We start from the raw sequence: 12,682 nt of genomic DNA, 5'->3' as shown, positions 1-12,682 counted from the left end.
TGAATTCATTACCTCTGTAACTTGCTCAGCTATCAAAACTTTGGAGTCCAGTCCCTGGACCAATTATGTACCTCTGTAACCTTTTGACTATCGCCCACAGGATGGGTATGGGGTGCATAATAAACATATTAAACTAACTAACTAACTAGCCCCTTGCTCGGCATTTTAGTCGCCTCTTACAACACGCATAGCTTACGGAGGAAGAATTCTGTTCCACTTCCCCATGGAGAGGGTTTCGGGGGTCAACGCCCCCGCGGCCCGGTCTGAGACCAGGCCTCATGGTGGATCAGGGTCTGATCAACCAGGCTGTTACTGCTGGCCGCACGCAAGCTGACGTACGAACCACAGCCCGGTTGGTCAGGTACTGACTTTAGGTACCTGTCCAGTGCCTTCTTGAAGACAGCCAGGGGTCTATTGGTAATTGAACAGTCATGGGCCCAGGACACTTATTGTGTTGTCTCTCAGTGTACTCGTGGCGCCCCTGCTTTTCATCGGAGGAATGCTGCATCTCCTGTCGAGTCTTTTGCTTTCATATGGAGTGATTTTCGTGTGCAGGTTTGGTACCAATCCTTCCAGGACCTTCCACGTGTATATTATCATGTATCTCTCTCGCCTGCATTCGAGGGAATACAGATCAAGGACCTTCAACCGTTCCCAGTAGTTTAGGTGCCTTATCGCACTTATGTGTGCCATGAAAGTTCTTTGTACACTTTCCAGGTCTGCAATGTCGCCAGCCTTGAAGATGGCCGTTAGTGTACAGCAGTATTCCAGCCTAGAGAGCACAAGCGATTTGAAGATAATCATCATGGGCTTGGCGTCCCTGGTTTTAAAGGTTCTCATTATCCATCCTATCATTTCCCTAGCGGATCAGGCAGATACATTGTTGTGGTCTTTGAAGGCGAGATCCTCTGACATTATCACTCCCAGGTCCTTCACATTACTTTTCCGCTCTATTGTATGGTTAGAATTTGTGGTATACCCTGACACATTTTTAATTTCTTCAAGTTTTCCGTATCTGAGTAGTTGAAATTTCTCCTCGTTGAACTCCATATTGTTTTGAGTGGCCCATTCGAAAATTTGGTTGATGTCCGCTTGGAGTCTCGGAGAAGTGAAATGTCTTCAAGGAAGAGTCTAGAGACCCTAGAATCCACAAGAGCCCTAGTCTTCTACCAGCCCCCTAAGCCTGACTGGAAGTGAGGTTCACAATCACTGTCCATCTTCAAGGGAAAAATTCAGTGCACACTCTAGCATGGTCCTTAGGAGGGAGTCATATTCCTGGAGTTTCGGACTGCCGAAGGCAGGGAAGCATCTCAAAAGTAAGTTTTGGGAGGGACAGGTAACTGGTGAAGTAGAAGGCAAAATGAGTATCAATGTCTTGCACCCTCCCTTCAGTCGTCCTGAGTTTTTTTCCTAGAATCAGATCAATAGCAGCGAACTCAAGAGGAGCGCCAAGGAGAGTGCTTTTGGCTTGTGCTCCTCGTGAAACAGCACTAATATCCTCAATGATCTTTCTATTAGTAGAAACTATTTCGCATTTGGTCGGATTTAAAGATAGGCCCAGGCTCTCTCCAATGTCTTATTTTATATATATATGTCGTGTCGAAGAGGTAAAACTTGTCAATTAGCAAGAACTCATTTAAAATTAAGTCCTTTCTAAAATGTTCTCTTATAGGTTTAAAGATATATTTTTTCATTTAGTATGTTAATGTAAAAATTAATAATTTTGTACCAAAAGAACCTTAGAAAACTAACCTAACCTTATAACAACCGCAGTTTAATTTAGCCTAATCAAACTAAATACATTTTAGATAAGTTTACAATAATTTAATAATAAGCAGACACAATGAAATATATATTTTTCGTTAGGTTCAGAGTGATTTTTGCGAAATTATTGCATACACAAATTTTCGCTTGTCTTCGGCAAGAAGAGCGTTGCTATTTAAGCCAAAATCGCAAGTTTTACCTATTCGGCACGACATATATGATTTAAAATACCCGACATATGATTTAAAATACCCAAGAAATGTAATTGATAAATCTTTTGAAGTTGCTAGAAATACTTTTTACAATCCAAAAAGGGACAACCAGCCATATTCAACTAAAAATATGTTGATTCTCCCTTACCATGAAAACTTGGTTGATATGCCTTCTCTTCTTACGACATTCAAAAATCTTGATACAGTAAAAAAACTTTTGATAAAGAATTCCCCCCAAAATGCTGATGGATGTGTCTATAAGATTCCTTGTAAAATTTGCGATAAAGTTTTTTACGGTCAAACTGGTAAAAATCTCGAACTAAGATTAAAACAACATAAATATAGCATTAGAACTGGACAAGATTCCAATGCTCTATTTATTCATGTAAGAGATTTTAACCATCCAAAAAGTTGAGAAAGTAGTATCAAGCAAGTCCATGGTCGACAGGAATATAATTGAATCTTGTTTCATAAAAAGCAGTTTTGACAATATGAATATTTCCTTTGGTTTATACAAATTAGATCCATTTATAATTAATAGAATTTGGGAAGAATTTAATAATACACTGGACAAATAATAATTTTTAAAATTTTCTTGGGTAGAATAGTTTGTTGGTGGGTTGTGCAAAGGACCTGTCCAGTTGGGCCGGCGCGCGTCAGGTGTTTAACTGTTGTGGGATCTGATAGTGAGGTGTTGGCCAGACCCCTTATATACCTTCCTTGGATGCTTTACTTTCATAGTTCCTTGATAATGTGAGTAGTCACGAAAGCGCTTGGAATTTCTCTAGTCTTTCACATTATTATTATTATTAAAGATTCGCCGGTATTCTCCCGGCCCGGGCCTTTTCCAAGTGGTGGCCCGGCCTTGGCTCCCTCTTTAGGGAGTGTCTGAGACCTAAGTCTCCCATGGGAGGAGGCACAAGTACCTCCTCATCTTTAGGACCAACTGTCCCCAGGCCTAGCCACAAGCTAGGCCTCTCTGGTCTGCCATCCCCGCCCCAAGGGGGCAAATGGGAATGACAGTCTTATGAGCTAAAGGCTCGGGCTCAGGCACCTACCCTACCCTAGAAGGGTTAGGCATGGTGTCGATCCAGTCTTTCACAGTGCTTGTTTTGCATATTCTGAAATCACTTGTTTACTGTGATCTTATTGCACACACACACACACACACACACACACACATATATATATATATATATATATATATATATATATATATATATATATATATATATATATTATATATATATATATATATATATATATATATATATATATATATATAAAGATATATATATATATATATATATATATATATATATATATATATATATATATATATATATATATATATATATATATATATATATATATATATATATATATATATATATATATATATATATATATATATATATATATATATATATATATATTTATATATATATACATATATATATATATATATATATATATATATATATATATATATATATATATATATATATATATATATATATATATATATATATATATATATATATAAATATATATTTATATATATATACATATATATACATATATATATATATATATATATATATATATATATATATATATATATATATATATATATATATATATATATATATATATATATATATATATATATATATATATATATATAAACAACGACAATATCTTGCCCAAAATTTCTTGGATTAATTCAATAGCCTTAAGAAAAAGTTAAACGGTAACTGGCTGAAGTCGATGAGTAGTGTCCGGGCTGGCTGGCCAGGCATGGCCAGGGAGCTCAGTTGCCGGCCGGCTATCATGTTGAGTAGGAGTGCTGTAGTGCTCCTCCCTGCCAACATCTCGCACGCTGCCACCACCGCCATGTGCTATTAACTACGTGTTTGTGCCTAATGTGCAGGCTTTAAGGCTGGAATTGGTAAAATATTTTCGTGTATTATGTAAGGTAGTATTGAGGCTACTGCAGCCGTGAGCGGGTGCGGTTGACCCTTACCACTGCGGACGATCAATGTGTTCAATATATCCTGTTATGTTATCCTGATGTAATTCACAATATATACAAACTTGTCTGTGTTATGGAGAAATACATCCCATTAGCTCAGTTCACACTCATCTTTACTATGCATGGCGTCAGTTTCATTAATTACCATTGTATCTACCAGGAGATTACCGCGAATAAGTGAACTAAATTTAAGTGGAAGTCTGGTTAAGTGAGGCTCGTTTTCACCTGAGAGTGAGGGATATTAGTTTGACCTTGGAAAGTAATGAAAGCAATGGCAAAGTGGTTGAAATATTTCTGGGAAAATTATGGAAATGGTTAACTAGTGCGTTTCTTACGAATGATAAAGAAAGAGGGGAATGCTTGTCCTTCATACCTGCCGGTATGGACAAGCAAACCAGACGGGAAGACACAACTGACCTGTGCAAATAATTAAGTTTAAATAATAACCCAGGAACTTTAAGAAACTTCTCATTTGGAGTGCACAGATATCGGACGATCTTAAAAAAAAAGCGAGGATAAGTAAAAAGTACGATAGGATGGAATACTTATTATTTTGTAGTCAATACGCAGAAGAGGCGTGTATTTTTAGTTCGTTAAAGGTTGAATCCGCTACTACAGATAAGGCGTAATACTTTTTAATAGTGTTGCTTGAGCAGGAAGTATTCATTGAGAGTGATCCTGTGGCAGCCATAATTACCATGACACGTGAGCAGCCACCATTGCAAGCCTTCCCCTTCGTGGTCACTTGCACCAGCTATCCACTTTACGCAGCATTTTCTCGAGATCTAACAACATGAGAATTTCAAGTTTAATTACTTTATTATGCACCCCATACCCGTCTTGCTGGCGAGTTGATGCAAGTGGAGGGTTTCTGATCCCAAAAAAATGGAGCTATCCTAATTACCTTTCATTCCCCAGGCCCTGTAATCCCTAAGGCTTAAATTTGGCACTTCTTTATAAATATTATAATAATGAAATGGGGTAATAAAATACTACAGAGGTAAATAATGGATTCATGGAGTGGGCCCTAAAGTTCGGTAGACAGCATTTTACACAAGTAATGAGTTGGGTACACAAATAACGAATTTGGTCCCTTGAAACTAGGTAGATTTGTTGCTCCTGGCGGCACCCTTCAAGGGAGGTGCCTAGATGCTCTTGAATTTTTGACCCAAGAACTATCTCCTCACCATTTGATCAAACCTAATTCTCCCATTCCCTAGGAGCTATAAGACGCCTGATTGTCTCCCATTTCCCAGGACATGTAAGACGCCTATTAGGGTTTAGCACTTCCTATAAATAATAATAATAATTATAATAAAATGTCTTTCTAGAATCCTCAAAACATGTTCAGCAAAATATAAATCAGCGATGTTGGTAAAAAATAAATTTCCTGTTGATATTTAGTATAACCTACTCATTTATGAAGGGGGTTTGTGTGAAAATACTAGCATCCCTTACTATCCCGAAAACATGTAATTATTATTAAATTTTACACCAGTTGATACTCCAGGTGGTTTGATAATAATTATGACTATATGTCTACATATTATGCATATAGAACTGTGCAGGTAAATTCTTATTACCTTAGTCTACAAGTTGCATGTATATTTGAAAACAAATCTGTAGCTGCAGCCATAAATACAATTAGAGATTTCATTTCCAATGACAAGTGTATTCTTGAGTATTGATCTACTCTGTCTTAGAGATTTCGTTTCCGGTGACAAGCGTGTTCATGAACGTAGATCTACACAGTTCTTTAGTAATTTTCCATTTGAGTTCTTGAGGTGGAATGGGGCTATGAACTAGTAAATTGTTTTGCCTTTTAAGACAGAGTTGACTTGAACTAGTTGTTACATCGATGTTGTACCTCTGAAGACAGACTGACGTGAACCAGTTGTCACATCGATGTTGTACCTCTGAAGACAGACTGACGTAAACCAGTTGTGTCGCATCGATTTTTGAACCCCTGCATGAAGTCCCCTTCCACCATGTTGCTCTTCACTTTATTATTATTATTTACCAAAACTGAATACATGAGCAATGTGCTGCTACCTATACCGGTGGTGAGGTGGAGGTAACGGCCTTGGGGTTGGGTGGACCAGCTCTCCCCTCACCCTGTCGGACGATGTACTGACAGTCCCTGTATGTTTCCATCACCTACAACCAGCTCTTCTCCCTCAGGAATGTCCGACGTGGACATGCAGGGGTCAGAGCAACACTGTCAAGAGCTACGATTACTATCTCCACTTCTAAATTCCCCAAGATGCTGTATGACCCTTAGGAGTTTAGCGCTCCCCATGGAATAAATGTAAATATGTGATACAGTGTGGGAACAAGCTAGCTATTTTTTCCTATCATGGTGAATAATTGTTTTCATATGAACCATGTCGTTGAGTGTTGAATAAGTATACTTCGTCATATATCAGATGATTTACTGCTTTTGCAATAATAATAATATATTTATTACAAGAACATGTACAAGGTATAGTCACAATAATATATAATACTTCTCGTTGAACTACTATATGGAAAGCCACTTGTTATGCAGAGCATCTCGGGCAAATTAGGTCACTTTTGTCCCAGGATGCGACCTACACCAGTCGACTAACACCCAGGTACCCATTTTACTGACGGGTGAACATAGACAACCGATGTAAGAAAACACGTGCAATGTTTTTACCCCTTCGCCGGGAATCGAACCCGGACTCCTACTGTGTGAAGCGAGAGCTTTTGCCACCAGGCCACGGGGCACCGTGAATTAGTCCTCAGAGTTTGAAAGTGTTAAAAAAAAGTTGATAATTTAATTTGTCAAAGCGATTGAGCACATCATTATTTGATTAAGACCCTAACCAGTAAATTAACACGACTATCACCACCAGATTGATTGCTCTAGTTTGAACCCAACAAGTCCTTATCCTTACCTGGGGTTCACCTTCAGGGTATTCCGGGGATCATCGCCCCCGCGGCCCGGTCACTTATTGTGTTTTAGTATACTAATGGCGCCCCTACTTTTCACTGGGTATGTTGCGTCGCCTGCCAAGTCTTTGCTTTCGAAGAGAGTGGTTTCTGTGTGCAGATTAGGGACCAGTTCCTCTAGGAACTTCCAGGTGTAGATTATGATGCATCTTTCTCGCCTGCGCTCCAATGAGTACAAATCAAGTGCTTCCAAGCGTTCCCAATAGTTAAGGTCTTTGATGGAACTTATATATGCAGTAAACGTTCTCTGTACATTCTCTAGATCTGCAGTTTCACCTGCCTTGAATGGAGATGTTAATGTACAGCAGTATTCCAGCCTAGAGAGAACAAGTGAGTAGTTTCCAATTATTTTTTAGTGACGACGGTATCTCTTTATATATTTTGACGATTGGAGATCACTTAGATGTTAATAGACGTTAATTAAGATTGGGGAAGACAATAGCACATTTCATTAATTTTTTAATTTAATTCATTCTCATATTCAGCATGTATCACACATGTTTTGAAATATAAAATATATTGATAGATAAGGAATGTTAGATTCTAAGAGATGATAATTTTAGTTAGAAATTATTATCATGGGGAAGCGCTGAACCTGTAGATATTATACAGCGCCTGTAGGGGGGGGGATGGAAGGCATTCAGGCACAATTCAGGGAACTGGAGCACAGATCCAATTTCCTAGATCAAGAGCCCCTCACCAGCGTCAAGGAACCTCCCTTGAGGGGTAGTTAGAAAACAGATTTGCCTGACAACAGCGATGGCGCTGTATAAGATACAGGTGAATTCTACACTGCTTGTAAAAACACATTTAGTTCTTACATAGTTATTAATTATTTGTAAGATGCAAGGGGTAAATAGTGAAGATATTTCCACAAGAATCTAAATTCGCGCTCTGTTATCTTAAACGGGCTTTTCACGAATAAATGCATCGGATTTTCACTGCAATGGCTGTGCCCTGCCTGTTAGAATTAGGTCAGGGTGTTGTCGATAACAACATTGATCACTTCAGCAGTGCTCCTTCTCACTTCACAGCATATGGTGGCCTTCTACTGGGCCAAACCCCGGTGACCAGGCTGTCTGCTTTTCTCTAGATATTTCTTGGAGAAGCGGGAAGATGACAGGTGAGACGATTAGTGTTGTTATCGTCAGGTTGAAGAAAAGTACATGTGAACAAACAGTTCGGACATTTTAATATCAAATATTTCAGTTCTGGAAACTTGTTCTCTCCTGTGATACACAGGAGTGAACAAGGGTACATGAAACATAGTATATAAAGCCGAGGCATATGTGAGGTAAGAGTTCAAGTGAGGTTTAATTATTATTATTATAATCAAAAAGAAGCGCTAAGCCACAAGGGCTATACAGCAAGTGAGGTTTAAGCATCATGGAAACTAGGTCACCTGATAGTCGTCTTGTAATGTGGGCGTGGTAAGACCTAGTCAAGAATCATGTGAGTGGAAGTGAAGCTGCTGTAACTCTACTTTCTGTTGAGCATGGTTATAAACTATAATAAGAGAGGCTTATAAGCACCGACACCTTAGATCAGGTTCGGTAAAGACTAACTGGGCGTCTCCCCAGTTCATTAGGTGGCCTTCGGTGTCCCTGTGGATTACGCAAGCATTGCTCTGGTCATACCTACTGCTTTTGTGTTTGTGTTCAAATTGGTCGACAGGTTCCTCTTAATTTCTCCCACGTACTTCTTAAATCATTATCTGCACAGAGTAATGCAGTATCCACGTGATGATGCTTTTAGTGAGTCCAGATTGTGTTGTCAGTCACGTCCACAACCAGAAAACTAAATACTTCTTGGTGGTCCTCACAGTAGAAGTATCGTTTAGGATAGTCTGTGCCCTGCATTTGCAGTCCTGGATAATGGAGGGAAAGTGGAGGTGATTGAAGGCTTGAATGATGTAGGAATATTCCTTATCGAGAAACTCTTGGTTGGAAATGCGGAGGGACCTTTGGAAGAAACCAATGATCACTCCTTTCTTGTATGTCATGGTGAAAGAGAAAAAAAGTCTCGGAACATCCTTGTTAGTGACTTCCTGTAGCTACACCCTGAAGAAGAGTATCACCGTCCGGTGTCCTGCAGAGGATGTCAAGGAAAGGAAATCTGCTCTCACTCTCAAGCTCTAATGTAAACTTGATGAAGGTTCAACAGTGTTGATCCTGTCGAGAAAGGAATTCATATCAAGATGTCTACGGTAGATCTAAATGCCATCAACATACCACAACTAAGTCACCGTGCTAGGGGTGGGAAATGAAATTCTAGTCTCGAGTTTCGTCCATGAACATGTTAACTGATGAGGCACGAAGTGGGTTGCCCATAGCCACGCAAAAGCATTTTTTGAAGAAGCTATCCTCGTACCTGAAGAAGTTCAAGGTGACCCACGGGTAGATTAGCGTCATTGATCTTTTTAGGTATATCAGTACTTTGGTATGTCATTAGCGGTGTCGGTGGAAACGTTGATAAACAAAAATGTAACATCGAAGGTAGTCATGTACTTGTGCCTAATGTTTATGCTGGAGATACAGGACTAAAGGTCTCCAGAATGTTTCGAAGGTGCCGAATTGACACATGTCTATGAATTCACAGGTGATCAGTGACCGCCGCGGGCAACTGCCTTTGACTATTCAGATTTCTCTGGGGTGAGAGCGGCTCTTTCTGGATTATCAGTCAAATCCCCCAGAAGACTCAAATTCCACTAAAAATAATTATGCATCACCAAGTTCCAAGTTCAAGAAAAAAAAATGTGGGTTTGGCAGCCAGATTATACCTGGTTGACATATTTCCCTATGTTTGAAACCTATCCTCTGTAATCGTATATGACAAAAATCATTCTGTGATGGGTGAATTAGGTTACCATATTTCTTATTCTAATTTTGTACAATGTCATATACGTAAGGGTAGCCATACAATGTTGAGTATCTAATTTTGATAATAAATACGGATCATTTGTGAACTATGGCTTGTGAAGTATTTTATTAGGACGGTGACGAAGCATAATGCCATATGTTTTCTGCAAGGCCATCACTATGTTTTGCAGTTGGTGTGAGAGATGCAAGCTACGCAGCAGGCGGTGGTGTGAGGCAGTGACTGCAGCAAGTAAGAGCACTATCATCAAGGAAGAGTGGGAGGGCCAGGGAGAGCATGGATTGGCACAGTTTGTATAGCGAGTGTCCCAACGTGGTGCTCGGTTTAATCGTTGGCGTAAGCTTCCTTCTCTACTACTACATCGATGCCGTCAAGGTTAGTCAACACAATGAGATATTTAATTGCTACATTTTTCACCCGAACAGTTCACTTCTTCCCTTCTGTTCCAACCATTCATCTATCTTGTAGCAACATTAGACTGATTTAACCAATTACGTTTAATAGAAAAGGAACCGCCTACGCCGTGTCCCGCCTACCAATCCATAATACAGTTCTTATCAGATAAAATTTTTGTCACCACACAAAAATTAACATGCTCCCTGCTTGCATCAGCACCTGCGTTGCAGAACGTCCATGACTGCTACCAGCACCTGCAGTGTAGAATTTGCTTGCACCAGTACCTGCACTGCAGAACGTCCATGCTTGCTGCCAGCACCTGTAGGCAGGACCAGTACCTGAAGTGCAGAACTATGATTACACCAGTACATGCAGTGCAAAAACCATGCTTGCACCAGTACCTACAGTGCAGAACCATGCTTGCACCAGTATTTACAGTGCAGAACCATGCTTACACCAGTACCTGCAGTGCAGAACCATGCTTGCACCAGTACCTTCAGTGCAGAACCATGCTTGCACCAGTACTTGCAGTGCAGAACCATGCTTGCACCAGTATTTACAGTGCAGAACCATGCTTGCACCAGTACCTGCAGTGCAGAATCTGTACATGAATTGTATACAATACTGACTAGATGGAAATTAGACACGTGCAACATCTCGGTATCTTTATTGACGTTTCGCCACGTAAAGCCACTGGATGGCGAAACGTCTACAATAAGGATACCCAGATGTTGCACATGTGTCTAGTTTTCGGTGCAGAATCTCAATGCATGCTTGCACCAGTACTTGTAGTACGGAACTATGCTTGCACCAGTACTTGTAGTACGGAACTATGCTTGCACCAGTACTTGTAGTACGGAACTATGCTTGCACCAGTACTTGTAGTACGGAACTATGCTTGCACCAGTACTTGTAGTACGGAACTATGCTTGCACCAGTACTTGTAGTACGGAACTATGCTTGCACCAGTACTTGTAGTACGGAACTATGCTTGCACCAGTACTTGTAGTACGGAACTATGCTTGCACCAGTACTTGTAGTACGGAACTATGCTTGCACCAGTACTTGTAGTACGGAACTATGCTTGCACCAGTACTTGTAGTACGGAACTATGCTTGCACCAGTACTTGTAGTACGGAACTATGCTTGCACCAGTACTTGTAGTACGGAACTATGCTTGCACCAGTACTTGTAGTACGGAACTATGCTTGCACCAGTACTTGTAGTACGGAACTATGCTTGCACCAGTACTTGTAGTACGGAACTATGCTTGCACCAGTACTTGTAGTACGGAACTATGCTTGCACCAGTACTTGTAGTACGGAACTATGCTTGCACCAGTACTTGTAGTACGGAACTATGCTTGCACCAGTACTTGCAGTACAGAACCTCCATGCTTGCACCAGTACCTGCAGTGCAGAACCATTCTTACACCAGTACCTACAGTGCAGAACCACCATGCTTGCACCTGCAGTGCAGAACCACTATGCTTGCACCAGCATCTGCAGTGCAGAACCTCTGTGCCTGCACCTGCAGTGCAGAACCACCATACTTGCACCTGCAGTGCAGAACCGCCATGCTTGCACCAGCATCTGCAGTGCCGAACCTCTGCTTGCACTAGCATCTATAGTGCAGAACCATGCTTGCACCAGCACTTGCAATGCAGAACCTCCATGTTTGCATCAGCACCTGCAGTACAGAACCTCCATGCTTGCACCTGCAGTACAGAACCATGCTTGCACCAGCACCTGCAGTGCGGAACTGCTTGCACCAGCAGTGCAGAATCTCCATTTTTGCACCTGCAGTGCAGAACCCCCATGCTTGCACCTGCAGTGCAGAACCTCCATGGTTGCACCTGCAGTGCAGAACCTCCATGCTTGTACCAGTAGTGCAAAACCTCCATGCTTGCACCTGCAGTGCAGAATCTCCAAGCTTGCATCTGCAGTGCAGAGCTTCCATGCATGCACCTGTAGTTCATAGCCTCCATACTTGCAACTGCAATGCAGAACCATCCTTACACCAGCAGTGCAGAACCATGCTTGCACCTGCAGTGCAGAGCCATGCTTGCACCTGCAGTGCAGAGCCATGCTTGCACTAGTGCCTACAGTGCAGAGCTACGCTTGCAAAAGGACCTGTAGTACAGAACCCTGCTTGCACCAGCATCTGAAGTGCAGAACCATGCTTGCACCAGCATTTGCAGTGCAGAACCATGCTTGCATCAGCACCTGCAGTGCAGAACCACGCTTGCACCTGTAGTGCAGAACCACGCTTGCACCAGCAGTGCAGAACCATGCTTGCACCTGCAGTGCAGAACCATGCTTGCACCAGCACCTGCAGTGCAGCACCTCTTTTGAAAACTCCCATAAAAGCACTACCTCCTATCATCGTCAATTTCCGCTCTGGTCAAGCATTCACTCGCACC

General features: G+C 41.0%; 1 protein-coding gene across 7 annotated transcripts in view; it reads left to right on the top strand.

Moving 5' to 3' along the window:
* The window catches only part of LOC128684885 (phospholipase ABHD3), a 67,744-nt gene that overhangs the window by 23,764 nt on the left and 31,298 nt on the right, over positions 1-12,682 (top strand). The window contains exons 1-5 of one of the 7 annotated variants that reach the window (XM_070100557.1): positions 3,783-3,927; positions 6,193-6,319; positions 7,250-7,317; positions 8,022-8,110; positions 10,037-10,239. In XM_070100557.1, the coding sequence (XP_069956658.1) occupies positions 10,141-10,239 (99 nt within the window). In that variant the 5' untranslated portion in view covers positions 3,783-3,927; positions 6,193-6,319; positions 7,250-7,317; positions 8,022-8,110; positions 10,037-10,140. Of the gene's footprint in view, positions 1-3,769; positions 3,928-6,192; positions 6,320-7,249; positions 7,318-8,021; positions 8,111-9,720; positions 9,743-10,036; positions 10,240-12,682 lie in introns of those variants that run through there. The other 6 variants (XM_070100553.1, XM_070100565.1, XM_053771209.2 and 3 more) reach the window with 6 other exon arrangements.

Source organism: Cherax quadricarinatus, chromosome 5 (assembly GCF_038502225.1).
Source record: "Cherax quadricarinatus isolate ZL_2023a chromosome 5, ASM3850222v1, whole genome shotgun sequence".
In the NCBI taxonomy this organism is placed as follows: Eukaryota; Metazoa; Arthropoda; class Malacostraca; order Decapoda; family Parastacidae; genus Cherax; species Cherax quadricarinatus.
This window is presented reverse-complemented; position numbering and strand designations above follow the sequence as displayed.